Raw genomic sequence first — 22238 nt, forward strand, 5'->3', positions numbered from 1 at the left:
CTGAGGTACAGATTGTGTGTGTGTGTGTGTGTGTGTGTGTGAGAGAGAGAGAGAGAGAGAGAGAGAGAGAGAGAGAGAGAGAGAGAGAGAGAGAGAGAGAGAGAGAGAGAGACAGAGACAGAGAGAGACACAGAGAGAGAGACAGCGAGAGACAGAGAGAGATCACTATTCATGATGTTGTTTTTTTTTTTAAATTTGTATGATTCAAGACTCACTTGGAATTCTGCTATTTCCTTGGGCTAGACTTCCAGCAGGGATTTGATACCAGGCTTTTGATTCATGTTCCTAGGTTGCATTCCTAGGTTTCATGTCCACATGTTTACTATTTGACATGGAGCAATGAAAAGTCTGTAACTTTGTATAGCCTGTGTAGCCAAGGGCTCAGGTACAGAAATCTTTCACTAAGCAGAACACAGGAATGATTTCTTCTGGTTGGGGGAATTTCTCCAAATGGTCACATTGCAGCTGCCCTCTTTGTCTTGCTTTTTGTTTCTTTGTCCTCCATCTCTCCTAAAGAACACCAATGAAATGGGGGCTATTGATTATGAGCTCACCCTGATGGAGGTTTGAATAAGCTCCTTGGAGAGGCTTTTCTTTTCAATTTCAGTGGGAAGTAAATTTGTGGCTAAAATGGTGCTGATGTAAGGGTTGGTGGTCAGAATAAAATACCTACATTTAGGATTGCCATGTTGAAGCCTGAGACTTGCTGACGACTTCGATGGTTAAAGATCCGCTCTCCATGGGAATGCATATCTAAGATTCACAAAATGACTTAACTTCCAAATGAGTTCATTTCAAATCATACTGTCTCTCCTCCTTGCCCAGCCTATGGGATTTGAGGGTAGTAAGACTGCTTGAGAAATTTCACTTTAGTCTTATCTAGACAAGCAACTCTGAATAAACCAAATCCTCAGTTTCAATACAGATTTCCTAACACAGATATTATATATGTATATATATACATGATTTGATTTCCCTTCATGGTATCCATCCAAATTCATTAAAAAGGTGAACTTTTTAAAGGTACTACAAATACAAGGTTCTACTGGGTTATCTTTGTCTACTGGAAGAACTATGGGTTGGGTCTGAGTCGCACACATTTTATAGTGTCTGCTCTGGCATGAGCTTCATATACCTTGGCATCGTCTCAGAGTGAAGTTGACTTTCTGTTTCTTTCCAGATTCCAGAATTTCATATGGCCCTGTGCTAATTCCAAAAACAGTCGGAGGCTCATTTTGATTGGCTCTAGCCACCATAGCCGAGCCAGGTTCACTCTGAGAGGTCCCTGTCCCTTCGCCAGTGGTCACAGAAGCTTCTGCTCTTGGCTCTGCAACCTAATAGCATCCCTTGCATGGACGATGCCAACGCGATGCTTTGAAATATGCGCCCATACTGTGTGGCTTTTCTTGCTGCAGTTTCTGTTCTTTTTTTATTGTAGGATCTGGAGACTCACCACTAGAAGACGATGGAGTCTGGTACTCACACTCTCTCTATAAAGGTGAATGCTTTGCTTATGTGCTGACAAGTACCTGCTGATGCCAGGAGATTTTTTCTCTACGACTTCACAGAGCAGACTGTAATAAAGTGACCAGACAACACATTGGCATTCTAATTGCCTGTCCAGGAAAATAAATACTTAAAAAGCAATGTGCATAGACACTGGTTCTTCCAATAGGAAACCAGAAAGAAGGAAGAAAAAAAAAAAAAGAAAGAACGAAATCTTGGGAGCGCTGCCTTTCAGCACCCCGTGGTCATTTTATTCTCCTAAATCTCTTTACTGTTTTCACTTCTGCCAAGGCAAGCTGTAGCTGATGATAGTGAAAATCAAGCCTGGTTCATACATTACAGCCAGTACTGTGCAGAGCAAACCACCCAAGGTGAATGCTAAGCTCACTGCTGCTAATGTACTGAGTGCACGGAGAAGGGGAATCCTTGATTTTCATGAGCTTATTTCATGCTCTTTCTGAGCCAAGCATGGCTCCTAAAATGATAAGTAAAATGTGCTGTTGCTGAAATGAATCTTAACAATAGGAAATCCAGCTCTACACAGTTCCCCCCAGTATCCACTCCCAGCAGGTATCTAAAGCCTAAGGAAGAAGCTTCTGTACTGGCTCAGGTAAGTCTATCTGCAACTTCTGCTGCAGTTTCCCCGAAGCCAGAGAGCTCAGGGCAGAAATGAAGGTACATTTAATCGCTTTCTGTCCGGAACAGCTTCCTCATACTGCAGAGGAAAACTGTCAAGGAAACAGTCTGCTAAAGTTTCATTTTGACATTTGGTTCAAGAAATGCATTCATACTCTAGCAGGCAAACACTACCCTAGACTGTTGTGACACTTCTGAGCTATCGGAGACTTGAAACAGCCTTTGAAGGGGAAAGTCTTTCTAAACAATGGCTGGTGCCTGTGCCTTGGTGTGTTCCCACATTTGCTTTGATTTCTGACTACAACAGTTCCTACCGTCATTGTCATAAACATTAAGCAATTCAACCAATCACAAATTTCTAGTCTGATGTTTGGGGTAAGGAGATGCTCTGATTCATAAGACTTCCTGAAAGTTTTTTTTTGTTTTTTTTGTTTTTTTTTTTTTTTTTTTGTTTGTTTTTGTTTTTAAGTTCTTTGCGAGTCCTTAGTTTAAGAAGAGTCCTAGCACACATGCAGTGTGAAGAGACATACATCCAATGGGAAGCAGTGTGTCCTGAGTTCATTGTGCTTGGTGTGCTAGCCTCACCTCATAGCCTTTCGAGATAGAAAGCAAATAATGTATCCAAAAATATGCCTATTCCAGAATCTGACCTGAATGTCTAAAAATAAATGTTTGCATGATAAATCATTTCTGTTGTCAGTTAGATGGCTTGCCTGTAGGAATGACACTATATATTTTATATGTATATACACACACATATCAAAACATGCTATATATCTTAAAATTTTGTAATACAGAGAGTTAAAGGACTTTTTCTTGTTGTTATTGTTGTTATGATAAAGATTGGACCTAAGACCTTATTCATGCAAGAAGGTGCTCTATTCATCTTTAAGTGTCATTTATTTTAAGATTTAGAGGTCAACCATGACTAACTGCGACCTTAGCTATGGAATATAAAGCTCCTCCCATCATCTAGCACAGAGTACATAATCAATAAGTGATTTGAATCAAGTCAGATTTAAAAGAAGAAAGATTAAATAGCATATAGCAGGTTCCCAGTATGTGACATCTTATTTACTTATTTGATTGTATTTATTTATTTACTTATTTGAGGGCTGGGGACAGAATAAGGATTGATGCACTTGGGGTACCAGAGCATATTCATACTACTTGAGGAAAGGGGAAGGCGCATGAGATGTATCAGAATTACCCCGAGTTAATAGAGTGTTTATAGAAGAAGGTATCAAAGGTTAGAGGAGGGAGAAAGTCCCTTGTCCCTCCCTCGGGCTGCACTTGAATCTGAACAGGTGTTTTGGCTCATATCCACAGTGCACTCGTAGTTCCTCATTAGCCTGCTGCAGTGTGCGGCCAGCTCTACGGACTCCATTTAATTACAGTGCTTATCACATTGGCCCCGGGAGATGCAAAGGCTTTCCTGATTAATCAGTTTAGATGTCTCCTCGATAAACCTTGTCTTAACTGCAAGGGTACAAGGTCTTTTTTTCTTCCAAGCCTCGATGTTAAACACTGTGTTAATTCACTTTGACTAACTCATGGTGCTTGTCTGCCCTTTCATTCAAATCATGCACACTTACATTCCCATCAATGTTACTAAAGAACTGACAAACTATTTAAATACCTTCCAAAGAGATGTTTAGGAAGATAACAAAAAATAAAATGCCTTTTGCAATTAAATGAATACAAGATTACTTTTCCTCCCCATGGTGACAACAGCACAGCTTTTGGATATGTAGTCAGCCACAACAGAAGAATTTGAAGAGTCTGAATAAGGGAGACAAATCTGCTAATTGCATGCTGCATTCAAATGTATATTTGCTATATATGAAAACACACATAGATCTTACATAGATCATAAATATACACAGTATGTGTAGACTGATTATAAAATTTTCCAGTAAGGAATTGTTCCAGGAAGGTCTGTAGGCCTGATGTGTGCTCTGCACATCTGAATCCACATGGTGGACCTGAATAAATGAATTCTAGGGTAAGTCCTTATCATCTCTATCAAGGACATCTAGGGAATGTTACTTGGGTCTTAAATTTCCAATCGCCTCACAACTTTCTGACAACCATTATAAGATAAAAGCATTAGCCAAGGGAAACCTGGAAACATCAGAGTAAAAAGGATGTTCTGCTGTCAAGACCTGGACAGGATCCTTTACAGCACATTCTTAGGAGAGCCTTCCTGGGAAGTAGAAGGAGGCCTGTGTACCTTTATGGCCACATGATGGCGAACTTACACCATATAAAGTAGCACAGGTTCTGGTGGGGAATGAAGAGCCAGGCAGCTGTAGGAAAGTAGTTCTGGTTCAGTGCATTGACTCTACACCTACCTCCAGACTCGAAGGGACTTGTCCCTGACCCCCAGATAGTGCAAAGATGCATGGACTGTCTGCTTCAGGAACTCTCCCACTAAGAAGATAATCTTCCTTTGCATGGAAGGTTCCTTCACATGGTTCTCAAGAGAGTACGTTCCAAAGACAGGGGAGAGGTTCAGCTTTATGATGACACCCTATGTATGCTTTGGGCAGTTGTCCTAGTTTGCTTCTCTGTTGCCATGATAAAACACTGACCAAAGCAACTAGGGTAGGAAAGGTTTCTTTGGGAGAGCCTATAGGTTATATAGTCTACCAGTAGGGAAAGCCAAAGCAGGAACTGAAGCAGAGCCTCTGCAGGAAAGCTGCTAACTGGTTTGTTCTTCATATAGCTTGCTCAGCTTGCTTTCTTATGCGTAACATCCAGGATCACCGGCTCAGAGTTGGCACCACCTGCACCCATTATTTGGGCCATCAATAAATATTCAAGAAAGTTTCCTATAGACATGTCAATAGGCCAATCTAATGGAGACAATTCCTCAGTCAAAGTTTCACCTTTCTGGGTGACTCCAGTTTGTGTCAAGTTCACAAACACTAGCCAACACAGCAACTATGAACTCAAGATCAAATTTTTCATCGGAGGGGGTGTCACTCTCATCTAAATAGGGTATAGCTGCAGACATCTGAAAAGGGCGATCGTTTCCTTACTTGGAGCACTTGTTCCACGAGTGTAAGCCATCATGACACTCCATTGCAAACACTGCTATAGCTTAGTTCAAATTAGTAAACAAGAGCACTGGTGTTTTTCTTTATAGAGAAAAATGCATACAGCTGGGAGGAAACGACAGTTATTTGACTGTGTATAGATAGCTAGGGTGAAAATTTACTGCGCCACCAATTAATCTCAAGACACTGGGATATCACATTAAGGGAAATACTAGAAAGAACTAAAGTTTATTGAACACTTGCTTTGCTCTTGCATTGTGCTTGGTGATAGATAGACATACAGTCTTTATCCCTTCTAACATTTGCCTGTTATTGCCATAGCTTGGACTCAGAGAGTTGAGGTAGCTTTCCCGTATCAAAGAACTATTTAAAGGAATTTGGATTCATAGCTAATTGTGTCTGGTTCTCAGTCTCACAGCTATAGCCTTCTTATCTAGAGGTACATAAGGCACAGGACACCATTGGGGGTTCAGAATCTGGACTGTAGTCAATATGAGAGTGCAGAATGAAGGGCTGCATGGTCTAAACCTGTCACTTCTTATTTCTCCCTTTGCTTGTTTCTGCCTGTAGACACCCCATGGTGCTCTCCCATCAAGGTGAAGTATGGGGATGTGTACTGCAGGGCCCCTCCTGGGGGATACTACAAAACAGCCTTGGGGACCAGGTGTGACATTCGATGCAGGAAAGGCTATGAGCTTCATGGATCTTCCCAGCTCATCTGCCAGTCAAACAAGCGCTGGTCGGATAAGGTCATCTGCAAACGTAAGTAGACTACAACTGTGCTGAGTCTTCAGGAACAAAACGGCTTTGCTATGAGATGAAGCTTTTCACCAAGTGGTGATTTAAAGCTAGTTGATTTCTATAGTATAGCAGAGTGGGTGTGTGCTTCTTTTCCAAAAAGGGATGTGGTATACTGTTTGGGGAAAGAATAGATATATTTTCCAGGACACCAGTGATATTTGTTCAGTAAATACAAGGTTGCAAAGAGTTGCTGGTGATTTAGTAGTAAATAAACTTCCAGGGCTTGTATAGGTAACTAGGTAGAGGTGAAAGACATGGGATGGATACAGGAAGGGTTTTAAACTAGGGACTCCTCAGTGAGAGATTAAAGAAAAAGAAAATCATGAAAAGCAAAGGTCCTGAAGAGTAGGATTTAGGTGTGCAAGGGAGAGTCACTAATGAAGTGATCCTGTCTGTGCAATGGAGTGGGCCTGGGAGGAAGTTGATGTTGCATTTCAGGGGCAATGTCTCAAAGCTCATCTGTAGATTCCTTGCTTGCTGGCTAACTCCAGAGGCCGGTAGACTAATGACATGGTCTCCTTCATGACAAGTTCTTCTGTATTAAGACTGTAGATGGTATAGCATTAGTGAAGACTACTTTGGATGCCTTTATTATACACAAAGTTGCCATGTCTTACTGGTCACCCAATGCTTTCCAAGCCTTCAACCTACATTCAAGTTTTGCACAGTACATGGTAGATATGGTTGGGGGAAACCACTGCTCAGGACTGTAGACATGTGGTCCAAAATATGTAGATGATATAACTAGATCTTTGTAATACACACTTAGCAATGTTTTACCACATTTCCACGTGACTTGTTCATGGCTCCTGGTATCTTCTGAGGGCAAATCTGTTGTATTTCTAGCTTTAAGAACAAAAACAAAACAAAAGACAGTCTCTTGACTTGGTGAGACTCTGCCTTAACATAAGGCTGATGGAAACACAGTTTGTAGCCCATGCTGGTTTTGACCTTGTCATCTTCCTGCCTCAGTCTTCTAAGAAGCTGGGATTGCCAGCAGTGTCACCAGACATGGTCACACTTGCCCGCGTCAGCTTTCTTCAGAGAAAGAAGAAACCTCTTTCAGAAAACTGTCCTGATGCTGCTTCTCTACCCACTTTTGTCTCCTTGTTTGATTGTTTATCATCACCATCTCAGTGCCCAGCATCTTAGAATTACAAGTGTGAATCATCTGCCCAACATTTTTTTTTCTATAGAAGAGACAAGCTTTCTCATCAGGCTGTTCTGTCCAATGGATGGCTGGCTAAAGGGTATTTCCGGGTGTGGCGTTTGAGTGGGAACTGCCATCTTCCCTCCAGGGTGCTCTTAAAGGAGCAAGCTGGAGCTGACTCTGTTCTCCCTCATCCCTTGCGAGTGCCCTGGTTACCATTCTCCTCTCTCTCCCTTATTTATCCACTGGTCTTCCTCTGGCAGCACTTCCTTCCTTCTCTCAGGGTTTGCTTCTGGGCAATTCAGTCTAGAACAATGTTGTGGCTGGATTGTAACCTATTGTGATCTGAAGCATCATGTCTTCTGTGTGACACGTAGGCAGATGCCGCATGTTGTATTGATTAGTGCCACATGTTATATTTTTTTAATGCCACATGTTTTATGGTAGCAAACTGTTCACTGCATGTTTTCCAAACATTTGGACAAGACTTCTGAACTTCTGGACAAAAACTAAGAAATCCTGGATATCTGATTCTATCCTTTACAGAAAAGCGATGTCCTACCCTGGCCATGCCAGCAAATGGAGGGTTTAAGTGTGTGGATGGTGCCTACTTTAACTCTCGGTGTGAGTACTATTGCTCACCAGGATATACACTGAAAGGAGAAAGGACAGTCACATGCATGGACAACAAGGCGTGGAGTGGCCGACCAGCCTCCTGTGTAGGTAAGAAAGTATCCCAGCCCTCGGGGGTCCTGTCTTTGGAGAGAATATATGGGTCTTTGTTAGTATAACACACATTAAAGCAATCAACAGTGTACTATGTTCACAACCGAAACAGACAGCATTGCATTCACTAGTCCCTCGGGTCCTAAGCCCCAAACCCTTATACCTCAGTCTTTGTCTTAGCTGACTTCAATGCAACCAGCTTACAGCTAGCAGACTGTGGTCAATTTTTAGACTGGCAGCTGCCACTCCTGGGAGCTTACTTGAACTGTAAACTCTCATACCCCCTCTGCTTCCTGAATTCAAAATCCTGGAATTAGGGCCCGGTATTTTGCATTTTCATAGGCCCTCCAGGGATTTTAAAAGCTTCACATAGAGGGCTACTAACCTCAGGTACTGTTTCTCAAATTTTCTCAAATTCTCTGGGACCTTGAGGAAAATACAGACTTGAACTCAGCAGGTCTTGAGATTTAGGTCTGGGGTTGATCCTGTAAAAGAAAGTTTCCTAACATTGGAACAACAGACATTTGGTGCCAATTTTTGTTGTGGTCCTTTACCCTTTGCAATATTTAACAGTGTTCTTGGATTTTACCCACTAAGTGACACTATCCTTGAACCCTGGCCCCAGCCTAGTTGTAGCTATAAGAAATGTCTTTAGATATTTTTCAGTGGCCCTAGGGAAGAAAATTAACCTTTCTGATGATGACCACTGTAGCTACGTGTAATTGTCACCTGGGTACCTTTCAGTATCCTACCTTAGAGATTCTGATTCAGATAGCCTGAAAAGGGCATCTGGAGGAGGCCAACAGAATTCTAAAAGCATCTCAGATGATTTTCCTGCTGGAGATCCATGCTTACTGTTTGGAAGCAGCATTAGCAAAATTGCAAATTTCCTGCCCAGTCTGAGACTGGAAATCTTAGAAACTCCAGAGTGGAGCCCAACAATTTACTTCTATAAAAGCCAGTGAAGGTAATTCTGGAGTGAGCTGAAGATGAAAAACCTGCTTCAGGAGTTAAAACATGGGAAGACATTGAGTGTCTTTATACTCAAAACCACTGTCCTCAGATCAGAATCATCAACACTAGGAGGAAGACACTTAGAAGGTAGAAGAATGAGATCTTGCAGACATAAAACCAAATGGCACCTTTAAATTCTGCTGTCTCTTCAGACATTGGGCACCTATCCGCAAGACAGGGTTTTCCACACTGACTGCCACTGGAGCCTGAATCTCTGAAGCACTGATATTGTTCTGAAGTCCCTTTGCAAGTGCTTGACCACCACTGTTACAGTGGTTCATTTACTCTTAAACTATGAGAGCTTTCAGGTCCTGCTCTTAAGGAACATTAAAATCCGACCCCACATTGTTTAAAAATAGAATTGTATTTATTCTTTGAATTGTCACAGGATGCATTTTCATCATACTCACCACTCACTCCTTTCCCTAATTCCTCCCTGTCTTAGTCAGGGTTTCTATTCCTGCACAAACATCACGACCAAGAAGCAACTTGGGGAGGAAAGGGTTTATTCAGCTCACACTTCCATATTGCTATTCATCACCAAAGGAAGCAGGACTGGAACTCAAGCATGTCAGGAGGCAGGAGCTGATGCAGAGACCATGGAGGGATGTTCCTTGCTGGCTTGCTTCCGTGGCTTGCTCAGCCTGCTTTCTTATATAACCCAGGTCTACCAGCCCAGGGATGGAACCACCCACAATGGGCTGGGCCCTCCCCCCTTGATCACTAGTTGAGAAAATGCGTTACAGCTGGATCTCAAGGAGGCATTTTCTCAACTGAGGCTCCTTTCTCTGTGATAAGTTCAGCTTGTCTCAAGTTGACACACAACCAACCAGTATACTCCCCATCCCCCTTTTCTATGGATGAAAGCTGAGACCTCACTTGACTTGCTTAAGGTTGCACAGAGCCATGCCTTAGATTATGTCCCCAGGCTGTCTGTGCTGAAGTTGCTAAATCAAGGAGGTTGATTTGGTCCTAGGTTGACATAGGAACCTGGGTCCTGCCCTGCCTGTGTCTGCCCATTCTGTAGAAAACTGCTTACTTCAGACTCCTATGTTATAACATTGGGATCTCTTGATTGCTCCATGTCCTGGGAGGCAGAGGTAATTACTTCAAGACCAAGAATTGAATCTGATGTCTTCTTGGGACCAGTATGAGACAGCATCTCTAGCTGGGTCTTGGGAGGTTTAGATAGCAGCGCTGTCCATTGTCTTTACTGGTAACCTGTTGTTATTACTCCAACTTTATGGCAAGAGATGAGTTGAAGATGTAATCAATACCCTGCTTGAACAGTTATAGACTATACCACAGCTTTAATCTGTTTGAAAACAATGGACCCCAAATTTTTATTTTTTTATTTTTTTTATTGGGCAGTGACCAGGACAAAAATCATTTTAAGTTTTTCAAGCACAGGAAAATGTAGCTAAGGGACCTGATTACAAAAGTGTAAGAAAGGCTACAGAGACGCTTCAGTGATTGTGAGTGTATGGGCACTGTTCTCAAATAGACTTGAATTTAGTTCTCAGCACCCAAGTTGGTATGCTGAGGTGCTTGTAACTGCTCCAGGGTGATCTGATGTCCTTATCTGTCCTCTGATGGCAACCACATACACATGACCTATACATACTTAATATATACACACAAATAAAAGATCATTAAAAAACCCAAAGTGGGTGCACAGGAAAAAAATGAAAGAGTAAAACCACAAATGTATTCTTTGTCAGTTTTTTCATTATTGCAATAAAAATGTTGACTTTGACAACTCCCAGGAAGATGTATTTTGGCTCATGGGTTTCTTCAGTTCATCATGCTGGGAAAGGGCAGAGCCAGTCACCTCATGGTGTCCAGAAGAGGGGGCATCTAGGAGAGAGTCTAAGACAGAGGAGAGTGAAGGAGAGAAAGAGGAAGGTGAAATGCGCATGTTTGTTAGATTTCCCATTTTCCATGTTTTTTTTTTTTTCATCAAGGCTCCAGAGTATGGGATGTGGCCACCTATAATGAGGGAGTCTCTTTCTTGTAGTTAGCCACCATCAGAAATACACATAAGCAGTGGAGTGTCTCATCAGCACCTTAGTCATTTCTCAAATTAATCAATTTGGCAGCCAAGACTGACCACTGCAATATCATTATTGACAACTCTTTACAGGCAGAATCCACTATTTAGAACAGGCTAGAGGAGCAACAGTGAGGTGGTAGAGTCGGCCACAGCTCTTCACAGCCTAGTAATTTAACATCATGATGGATGGGAAGGAAGAGCTCAGAAAATATTCATTGATGGTCCTTATAGAAATACAGTGGCTTCTACTGTCTTTCTTCCCTCTTTCTCAGGTCAGGGAGACCAGAATGGCACCCAGCTGACAAAGGAATATACACATATTTGTGTGCATTGTATTAAGACACTGTGCAGACCCTAAAGGGAATGATATGGCAGAGCTGAGTGCCAACAAAAATGTTTGGCAGAATCCCTTTTCTCTGAATAGGCAGTGTCTCCTGAATCCTACTGTGCCTCTCTGGAGTGACCTGCTCAGGGAGGACAGATAGAATATGCTGAAGGGGTGAGATCTAGACATGCCCATCTCTAAGTCCATGTGTTCAGAGAAGAAGGGCACCTCACAGATGCTACCTCTGGTATCTTCCCGTGCTTTGCTGTGTGCGAACTAGCTCTTGAAAACAAACCAAGAGAAACCAGTCAAATCTCAGTGTCCTCATGATGGAAGGAGCAGAGATTATGGTGCTGGAGAGGAGAAGCTCAAAACTCTTTCTGCTAAGCAAGCTTTGGCAGGGCACTCTAGGGACATACTGTTCAGATTTCCAGATTGTGCACAACAATGGAAATAAAATGCTGATTGTTCTCAAAAAGCAGCAAGCATGTCCAAAACCAGACCAGATGGCCCTGGAACTTGCCCAGAGGGAGAGGGAAGAAAGTAAGAAATGAACCCCAGTTTCAGGCAATTCATCTTCCCATTTGCTGAGACAAGGCTCAAGTATATGGGAGGAATGGGATTTGGGTAGACAACTAGGTGGGAATGGAAAGTGGGTGCAGGGTACCCAAGTGTTTAGAGCTCCATGACAAATGACAAGCATAGGCAAAGTAAGCTGGCAGTGTGACTTTGGTGACAGACAAGCTGGAGTTTGTCCCCGGTGAATTTTACTCCAAAGCTATCATTTACCCCTTTGGCTTTATTAATAAGTTTGCTTGTGTGCTGGCAGAAACACAGTTTCTTTGAGCATAACTTAGAGGCTTGCCTATTTTAGGAGCTGACACATGGTGCTTGAGTTGTTCCCAGGTTTCCACATAACCTTAAACAGCATATTTTGGCCAGAACTGTGCTGAGTGCTGAGAAAGTTAACCCAGTTCTCTTCCAAACTGGGAAGGAATGAGGAGACTAGGCTTTCTTTCTATTTTCTCTTTTCCTTGCCACAAAACAAGACTTCATTACACTTAGGGACATATTAGTTTGGGTTATTTTAGAAAATACAGGCTAGGTCTTCTTACCATCATGGTAGGTTTTGGGACCTGTATGCCAGCCTTACAGTAATAATAGGATCTCTAAATTATCATTGACAGTGTTAAGTTCTGAAGGCCTGTTAGAACAATGTAAGGTTGTATTCACTGGGTATTTAGTATATACTGTCAAAGAGCTAACTATAAGATAAAAATCTTAAGGTTAAGAACACATATCTACAAGTAGGAATTGTTTTTATAATTAAAAAGTCAAGACACTATTTTTTTATCTTAGAGAATTTTCAAGCTGTTTTATAGTTATTATATATAAAGAACCCATTCTTCCAGATATTATTATTATTATTATTACTCCTTTTTTCTTTTTTGTTACAGTCCAGATTTTATTTTCCTCCCTGCTTACCCTCTGACTGTTCCACATCCCATACGTCCTCCCCAACCACTCCCCTGTCTACACGAAGATGTCCCTTCCACACCTACCCCACCAAACCTCTAAACTCCATGGGGTCTCTAATCTCTTGAGGGTTAGGTGCAGATTTTCTGACTGAACCAAGACCTCTTCTGTATGTGTGTTGGGGGCCTCATATCAGCTGGTGTGTGCTGCTTGGTTGGTTCTCCAGTGTCTGAGAGGTCTCGGGGTTCCAGGTTAATTGAAACTGCTGGTCCTCCTACAGGGTCGCCCTCCTCCTCAGTTTCTTCCAGCTTTTCCCTAATTCAACCACAGGGGTCAGCAGCTTCTGTCCATTGGTTGGATGCAAATATCTGCATCTGACTCTTTCAGCTGCTTGTTGGGTCTTTTAGAGGGCAGTCACCATGGTTCCTTTTTTTTGGCGAGTGCTCCATAGCCTCAGGAATAGTGTCCGGCCTTGGGGCCTTCCTTTGAGCTGGATCCCACTTTAGGCCCATCTCTGGACCATCTTCCTCGGCCTCTTCTCCATTTCCATCCTTGCAGTTCTTTCAGACAGGAATAATAATGGGTCAGAGTTTTGACTGTGGGATGACAACCCCATCCCTCACTTGATGCTCTGTCTTTCTCCTCGAGGTTGGCTCTACAAGTTCCCTCTCCCCACTATAGGGCACATCATAGAGGGTCCCTCCATTTGAGTCCCGAGAATCTCACCTCTCAGATCTCTGGTACATTCTGGAGGGTCCACCAAACCTTATACCTCCTGAGGTTGCCTGTTTCCATTCTTTTTACTGACCCTCAGGGCTTCAGTCTTTTCCCCCACCCAATACCAGATCATGTCCCCCTTCCCCCCTACCTGTCTTTTCCTCCCAATCATTCCCTTCCTACCCCCTTGTGATTACTTTCTTCTTCCTCTCAAGTGGTACTGAGGCATCCTCACTTGGGTCCTTCTGCTTGCTAACTTTTATAAGTTCTGTGGGTTGTGTCCTGGCTATTCTGTACTTTTTTGGGGCTAATATCCATGTATTAGTGAGTACATAACACGCATGTACCTTTGGGTCTGTGCTACCTCACTAGGATCATATTTTCTAGTTCCACCCCTTTGCCTGCAAAACTCATGATGTCCTCCTTCTTAATAGCTGAGTAATATTCCATTGTATAAATGAACTACATTTTTGTATCCCTTCTTCCATTGTGGGACATTTAGGTTTTTTCTAGCTTCTGGTTTTACAAATAAGGCCGCTATGAACATAGTGAAACATGTGCCCCTGTGACATGATGGGGCATTTTTTGAGTATATTCCCAAGAGTGGTATTGCTGGGTCTTCAGGTAGATCTATTTCCAATTTTCTGAGGAACCTCCAAATTGATTTCTAGAGTAGTTGTACCAGTTTGCAATCCCACCATCAATGGAGGAGTGTACCTCTTTCTCCACATCCTCACCAACAAGTGTTGTCACCCAAGGTTTTGATCTTAGCCATTCTGATTGGTGTGAGGTAAAAACTCAGAGTTGTTTTGATGTGCATTTGTCTGATCACTAAGAACTTTGAACATGTCTTAAGGTTCTTCTTGGTCATTTGAGATTCTTCTGTTGTGAATTCTCAGTTTAGTTCCATACCCATTTTTTTTTTTTTTGATTGGGTTGTTTAGTTTTTTGGTAGATAGCTTCTTGAGTTCTTTATATATTTTGGAAATTAGCCCTCTATTAGATGTGGAGTTAGTGATGATTTTTTTTTGCCAATCTGTAGGTTGCTGATTTCTCTTATTCACTGTTCTTTGCCTTACAGAAGCTTTCCAGTTTCATGAAGTCCCCTTTATCAATTCTTGATCTTAGAGCATGGCCATTGGATTTATGTTTAGGAAATTTCTTCCTGTCCTAGTTCAAGGCTCTTTCCCATTTTCTCTTCTGTTAGATTCAGTGTATCTGGTTTGTGTTGAGGTCCTTGATCTACTCTGACTTGAGCTTTGTGCAAGGTGACAAATATGGGTCTATTTTCATTTTTCTACAGACAGACAGCCAGTTAGAACAGCACCATTTATTGAAAATGCTTTTTTTTTTCCATTGTATATTTTTGGTTTCTTTGTCAAAGATCAACTGTGGGTAATTGTATGGTTTTATTTTAGGGTCTTCAATTCTAGTCCATTGGCTAACCTGTCTGTCTCTATACCAATACCAAGAAGTTCTTTCTATCACTATTGCTCTGTAGCAGAGCTTGAGGTCAAGGATAATGATTTCCCCATCCCTCCTTCTACTGTTAAGAATTGTTTTCACTATTCTGTTTTTTTGTTTGTTTTTTTGTTTTTTGTTTTTTTTCACCTTTACATGTCTTTGAAGAATTGTATTGGGATTTTGATGAGGATTGCACTGGATCTGTAGATTGCCTTTGGTAGGATGGCCAATTTCACTATGTTAATTCTGCCAGTCCATGAGCATGGGAGATCTCTCCATTTTCTGAGATCTTCTTTCACTTCTTTCTTCAGAGACTTGGAGTTATTGTTATACAGATCTTTCACTTATTTGTTTAGAATTACCCCAAGATATTTTATATTCTTTGTGACTATTGTGAAAGGAGCTGTGTCCCTAACTTCTTTCTCAGCCAGTTTATCATTTGAATAAAGGAAAGCTACTGATTTATTTGAATTAATTTTATATCCAGCCACTTTGCTGAAGTTGTTTATCAGCTAGCAAAATTCTCTGTAGAAAAATTTGGGGTCACTTATATATACTATCATATCATCTGTAAATAGTAATGCCTTTATTTCTTCTTTGCCAATTTGTATCCCCTTGATCTTTTTCTTTTTTATTGTTCTAGCTAGCAATTCAAGTACTATAGTGAATAGATATGGGGAGAGTGGGCAGCCTTGTTTTGTCCCCGATTTTAGTCGGATTGCTTCAAGTATTTCTCCATTTAATTTGATACTGGCTGCTGCTTTGCAGTAAATTGCTTTTATTATGTTTAAATATGGGCATTGAATTCCTGATCTCTCCAATACTTTTAACATGAGGGGGTGTTGTATTTTGTCAAATGTTTTTTCTACATCTAAGGAGATGATCATGTGATTTTTTTCTTTGAGTTTGTTTATATAGTATATTTCCTTAATAGATTTTCATATATTGGACCAACCTGGAATGAAGCCTACTTGATCATGGTGAATGATAGTTTTGAAGTGTTCTTGAATTCAGTTTGAAATAATTTTATTGAATATTTTTGCATCAATATTCATAAGTGAGATTGGTCTAAAGTTTTCTTTTTTTTCTTTTTGGTTGGGTAATTGTATGGTTTACATATCAGAGTAATTGTGACTTCATAGAGTGAATTAGTGTTTCTGTTGTTTCTATTTATGAGATAGTTTGAGGAATGTTGGTATCAGGTTTTCTTTGAAGGTCTGGCAGAATTCTGCACCAAATCTCTCTAGCCCTGGACTTTTTTTGATTGGAAGTTATTAAATGACATTTTTTATTTCCTCATAGGATATGGGCCTGTTTAGTTTACCTGCTCTTGATTTAACCTTGACATGCAGTACCTGTCTAGAAAACCATCCATTTCATCTAGATTTTCCAGTTTTGTTGAGTATAGGTTTTTGTAGTAGAATCTGAGAATTTTTTGAATTTACTCTGTTTCTGTTGTTATGTCTCCCTTTTCATTTCTAATTTTATTAATTTGGATACTGCCTCTGGGCCCTTTATTTAGTTTGGCTGGGCATTTATCTATCTTGTTGATTCTCTCAAAGAACAAGCTTTTGGTTTTGTTCATTCTTTGTATTGTTCTCTTCGGTTGATTCAGGGCTGAGTTTGACTATTTCCTGTCTACTCCTCTTAGGTGTATCTGTTTCTTTTTGTTCTAGAGCTCTCAGGTGTGCTATTAAGTCGCTAGTGTAAGATCTCTCCAGTTTCTTTTCCAAGGCACTTAATACTATGAGTTTTTCCTTAGCTGCTGTCACTGAGTCCCATTTGGTTATGATGTGTTAGCATTTTCATGAAATTGCAAGAAGTCTTTAATTTCTTTCTTTATTTCTTTCCTGACCAAATTATCATTGAGTAGAGGGTTGTTCGGTATTCACGTGTATGTGGACTTTCTGCTGTTTTTGCTGTTATTGAAGACCAGCCTTAGGCCAGGGTGGTCTGATAGGGTGTATGAGATTATATCAATCCTTTTGTATCAGTTGAGAGTTATTTTGTGACCAATTATATAGTCAATTTTTGAGAAGGTATCATGAGGTGATGAGAAGAAGGTGCATTCTTCCATTTTAGGGTGAAATGTTCTGTAGATATCTGTTAAACCCATTTGGTTCATAACTTCTGTTAGTTTCATTTTCTCTGTTTAGTTTCTGTTTCAATGACTTGTTCATTGGTGAGAGTACTGTGTTGAAGCCTCCCACTATTGTATGAGGATCAAAGTGTGTTTTGTGCTTTAGTAAAGTTTCTTTTATGAATGTGGGTGCCCCTGCATTTGGGGCATAGATGTTCAGAATTGAGACTTTCTCTTGGTGAATTTTTTTTTATTAGCATGAGTGCAGGGGATCTTCTGGGATGCCTCAAGATATGGTGTCTTCCAGGGAGTAGTAAAACTGGGCTTTCTTTGAGTCCAATAGAGTCAGTTCTGAGGTCAGGCTAATTTGTAAGAGGAACAAGTCAATTAATTTTTTATTCAGACTAAAGTAAAAAATTAACAAATGCCTTTTGGCATGAAGAGAATATTTATTTTGTTTCTTTAACCAAGGGCAATGTATGAATCAGTTTGGTTGTTAAAATTTCTCTCTTTTAAAATATATTTTCTACAGAGTAAAGGAGACAGGAATTCAGCAACACAAGTTAAATCCAGGAATAAAAAAATATTTGAAAGATAGGATATGGCAATTTATGGCAGACATTTTGTTGTCTGATGTCTTGGTTCAACCAGTGACTCATGGGGATTTTTGTTAGGCTACAAATCATTTTTTCATTGTTACAAATACTAGTACAGTTAAGAATAAATGCACCAGTGCATTGTTACATATGATCGTATGTAAATTTTCTCTGGGCTTGCAAATACACATACCATCAAGGATCTAATTTCAGTTTTAAAACCATTTAGTTGATGGAAATACTGGTCACATTTCTGCCTCTCATAATTTACCAGTATAGCTGAACAGTCAGACTTTTAGTGACCAACCCTAATATAAATTAGTTTGTGGTTAGGCATCTTTAGTTGTGGTGCTTGTTCATTACTTTCCCTTCTTGTTTCTTTTGTTGTTTCTGGAAAGTTCCTTGAAGTCAAGTAGTACCAAAGAAATGGAGCCATTTCCCAGAGGTATCCACAGAGATTGTCCTTTGGCTGGAGAAAGGAAAACAATTGGGCAAGTTTTCAAAGAGAACCTTTGTTCTGTCTATGGCGGCCATCTTCATCTGGCCTCCATCATCACTTTCAAATCCTCTCTTAAAAATATACTTCTATTTAAAAAGGAATTGCATTATTTTCTTCTCCTTTTCCTCCTTCCAGCCTCTCTCAGATACCTTCCCTCTGACTCTCAAATTCTTATGTTTGTCTCCTTCATCTGCTGGTGTGCAACAGACCAGAACTAAGGGGTTTCAAACAGCTAACTTATTGGTCAAAGAGATGCTGTGAGGTAGAAATTTGGGTAGCATTCTGTGGGGGTGGCTACCCTCTGCTAGCTACAATAATGGCTTAGGAGACAATGATTAAGGGACTGGGGCATGCTGGAAAGACTTCCTGAACATATAAAGCACTTTGACTAAGGAAAGCTGAGTTGACTAGAGTCTGACTAAATCTCAACCTTTCCCTCTTCTCTCGAAACAACTCTCTGTTTTCTTATCTCCCACCATGAACTAACACCATTTGAGTTGTTTTTCATGGCAGCCACCTCCAAATTTGTGAAATATAAAGGTGCCAGATTCTGCAACAATAACCTAGGTCTGAGGCTGACAGAGGTTCTTTGAGTTTATTGTTAGTTCTTGACCAAGACATTGTTCCCATGAAGCTCTTCCTTATTGCAAGCACCTGCCTGGTTAAACATGGTGAAGATTCCTGGGTAAATAGTGCTGTTACCAAAGTTGATGCAGTATAATATATTTGATTATTGTACTCTCTAACTCAGAAAGGAAAGGGGAATAGAGCAGTGGCATCATTTATCAAATATCTCCAATGAGTGAGGCATAGAACAGAGAATATGAGTTTCACAGGGGCTTCAGGATAGCCACAGGATAACTGGCTTTGCAGGCATCTGGACTTCAAGGGGAATAGTAATTACATTTCTATAGTAACTTTCTCCATTTCATGCACAGAAATATATCCCAACTTAAAAGAAGCTATGGTGGCCATGGCTAACTGGGGAATAAAAAGCTTAGCTCTCTGGAGCACCAACTGATCCATGGGCTGGTCCTATTAATTGAGAGAGAAAGCAGTGGTTTAAGGAGAACTTAGAATACAGTCTTTCTGGCGCTCTTTGAACATTTATAGAGAAACTGTGGTAAACAATCTCAAAAGAATAAACACATAAAGGTTGGACGAAAACATTAAGCCATCATTATCATCATCAACAACAACAACAACAACACATCATATACACAGAGAGGGGGGAGGAAGGGAGAAAGGAAGGAAGAGAAATGGAGAGAGAGAGAGAGAGGAGAATTTGAGTTTTTAAAATTCATTTAAGATGTAGAATAGTGTATTTAAACACCAAACCCCAAGGAAATCCAAATAAGAAAGCCTGTTTTCCAGTGTATAAATGGGAATCCTAATAATAATATTTAGTAGTTTACTTAGAACCTAACATTAGCTGTGAAAATTCAATGAACAGATATAAAAAGGGCACTTAGAATGCATGTATTGGGCACATAGGGTTCAGAAAAATTACTTCCTGTATGGTGTGGCTTTTATTCATTTTGTGTTTGGAGAAGCTCTCTTCCTGGACAACTAGGCCCCTTTAGATTGGTCATTGTTAGACAGACACAAGCTGCCTTTGGAAATCTCTGAGACTCTTCCCCCAGATAACCTACTTGGAGTGTGTTTGTTTATACTGTCATTTTACCTAGTTGACACAAGAAAAAGAGACAGTGTATCAGTCACATTTACTTTACCTGCTCCAGAGAGCAAGAATCTCTCTTCACTCTTAAAAATGCTAACACAATTTCCCCTTGGAAATCAGTAACCTGTTCTCAGCCCCTCTGTCTCTGTTTTACCTTTTATATAAGCATATTTTCTAGAAAGAAGTTGTCAGCTCTCTCTGACCGGTGGACAGCAGACATCCAACACTTGTCTTTCTGGCTTACCCAAGACTTTGGAACATTCACCTCAATTATGAAAGCATGTTTTGTATTACCTAGCACAATAAAAAAAAGAAAGATTATTTTTAAAGACACTAGTAACTGCAAATGGATACTTCAGATAGATTTCAGCATATACATAATTAATTATTTTATTAAGGCATAGCCTTCACATTTTAGTGTCATTGGAGCTGAGATTCTTTTTAAACTTGGTCATGACTTAAATTCAATGAAATATGATAGTTATTCAATTTCAGATTAATGTAATAAGGCTGCAAATTCATATTCCATTGAAGCATGACATAGGGTGAAAGCAAATTTGGATAGCTAAAGGTAAAACTGATTGAGAAAATTTAATATTCATAAGATTTTTTTTACATTATATAAAATAAGATATCCTTAGATAAGATACTGGGGAAAGTTTGTGAAGACATTTACTTAACACCTTTAGTCTCTGGGAGATGTGATTCAGTATCAGAGGGACATTTAACTTTCACCCAGGTTGTAATAGCATCCAGATAATTATTGGGTGAATGAAAAGCTGACTGCTGTATACTGTCTTTAAATACATTCCCTACCTTCTTGGCACCAAGTACTGGCAAACTTTATGATTTCCTCCTGTGATTTTACTTCAGCTTTGATTACAGGCAACAACCCAATGTAGAATTAACATCTCATTCATTTCCAGCCCTCATTATCAACCCATCTTGTTAGGCAGAGGGTGGAGTAACTCAAGTACTGCACCTAAACCTCATGAGCCTCAGTGTGAGTATATGTAAACTGAGAGAAGTGGGCTTCATTATACATCCATGGCGTTCAAGTCTGCCTGCCTTATCCAGGACAGTGCTGTTCTCTGTCTCCTATTATGTGTGATTTGTGATGGAATAAGCACCACAATACACTATAAACTGATAAAAATGTTTAACATCAAATTCACTTCCACCTCCAAGGCCAGCATTTGGAATGTCACCCTTGGATAAAGTTGTCATTCATGAAAGATTTATTTTTTTGCATCCAATTGATTCTAAGCAGGAGATGATGCCTTTGCTTGATATTCCACACCAGTATCTTTAAATCAGTCCCTAAAGCTGAATGGCTTCTGGTTTTAGCTGAGTAACTGTGCGATTGCCACGTCAATGTGCAGAATTAGGAAGTGTACACACAGTACATGTAGCAAGGGTAGAAGATCTGGTTTTTGCAGGTGAGTCCTAATTGGTCATTAAAACTCAACAGACTAGAAAGGGCAGGATGAAAGGATTGAAGAGGAATCCAGAGTGAGTGGTCTCTTCAGAAAGGGCAAGTATCCAGAGGTCTTGGTTTGTCAGACTGGGAGTGTTGGCTACCAGTTTAACATATTATTTTTTGATTGGGTTATGTTTTCAAGATATGGAACCTCCTAGAATCAAGTGCCCAAGTGTGAAAGAACGTATAGCTGAGCCCAATAAGCTGACAGTCCGGGTGTCCTGGGAAACCCCAGAGGGAAGAGATACAGCAGATGGGATTCTTACTGAGTAAGTTAAATGTGAAATCTGGCAGCTGGAATGCTTCCTCTCCCTCTTCCATAGTCCCTCTCTCTCTCCTCACTCTCTCTCTCCTTCCCCTTCTTTTCCTCCTCCTTCTCCACCATTCATTTCCTCTCTGTGTATTTCTTCCCCTCTCCCTCTATCCCTCCCTCCTTGAAATTATATACATTTTAGGTAAGCACCGGTGATGAGCAACATCACCAGCTTATGTTGTCTCTTCAGAAATGTCAGAACATTTTCTGAATATGAAATGCTTACTACCAGGAGTAGGATATATCTATGTCAATATATTTATGTTTCAGACTTGGTTCCTTCTGGTCACCATCTAAAATACTGTAGAGTTTATTTACTGTCTGTCTTTATTACAATACATTCAGTACCTCATCCCCAAAAGCAAGAACTGTACCTAGCATATATCAATAATTATTAATGGAAGATGGAAAGAAAAGAAGAAGGGTAGAGGGAAGGAAGAAAAGAAGCACATGAGAAAGAATGTAACTGGTTAATTCAGGGATTTACTCTCTCCTGTTGCTTTTTAAAAGGGCTCCTTCTTATCTCTTAAGGCTTCTTTCCTAAGCCCTCAAACACATTGATGAGGCTTCTGTGTATTCCATGCAAAGCCAAATGTTGTGCCTCTCGTTACTCTGGTTTGATGCAAAACTTTTCTATTCCTTGTAAATTGTCTATTCCT

The 22238-nt window shown here is 40.4% G+C and overlaps 1 protein-coding gene across 2 annotated transcripts in view; it reads left to right on the top strand.

Moving 5' to 3' along the window:
• The window catches only part of SRPX (sushi repeat containing protein X-linked), a gene marked incomplete at its 5' end in the record, with an annotated part of 82246 nt that overhangs the window by 45987 nt on the left and 14021 nt on the right, over positions 1 to 22238 (top strand). Inside the window, 4 exons of one of the 2 annotated variants that reach the window (XM_080910501.1) lie at positions 1439 to 1498; positions 5775 to 5966; positions 7702 to 7878; positions 21409 to 21535. In XM_080910501.1, the coding sequence (XP_080766627.1) occupies positions 1439 to 1498; positions 5775 to 5966; positions 7702 to 7878; positions 21409 to 21535 (556 nt within the window). The remainder of the gene's footprint in view (positions 1 to 1438; positions 1499 to 5774; positions 5967 to 7701; positions 7879 to 21408; positions 21536 to 22238) is intronic. The other variant, XM_080910500.1, reaches the window with a different exon arrangement.

The sequence above is a fragment of the Micromys minutus genome, assembly GCF_963924665.1.
Source record: "Micromys minutus genome assembly, chromosome: X".
NCBI lineage: Eukaryota > Metazoa > Chordata > Mammalia > Rodentia > Muridae > Micromys > Micromys minutus.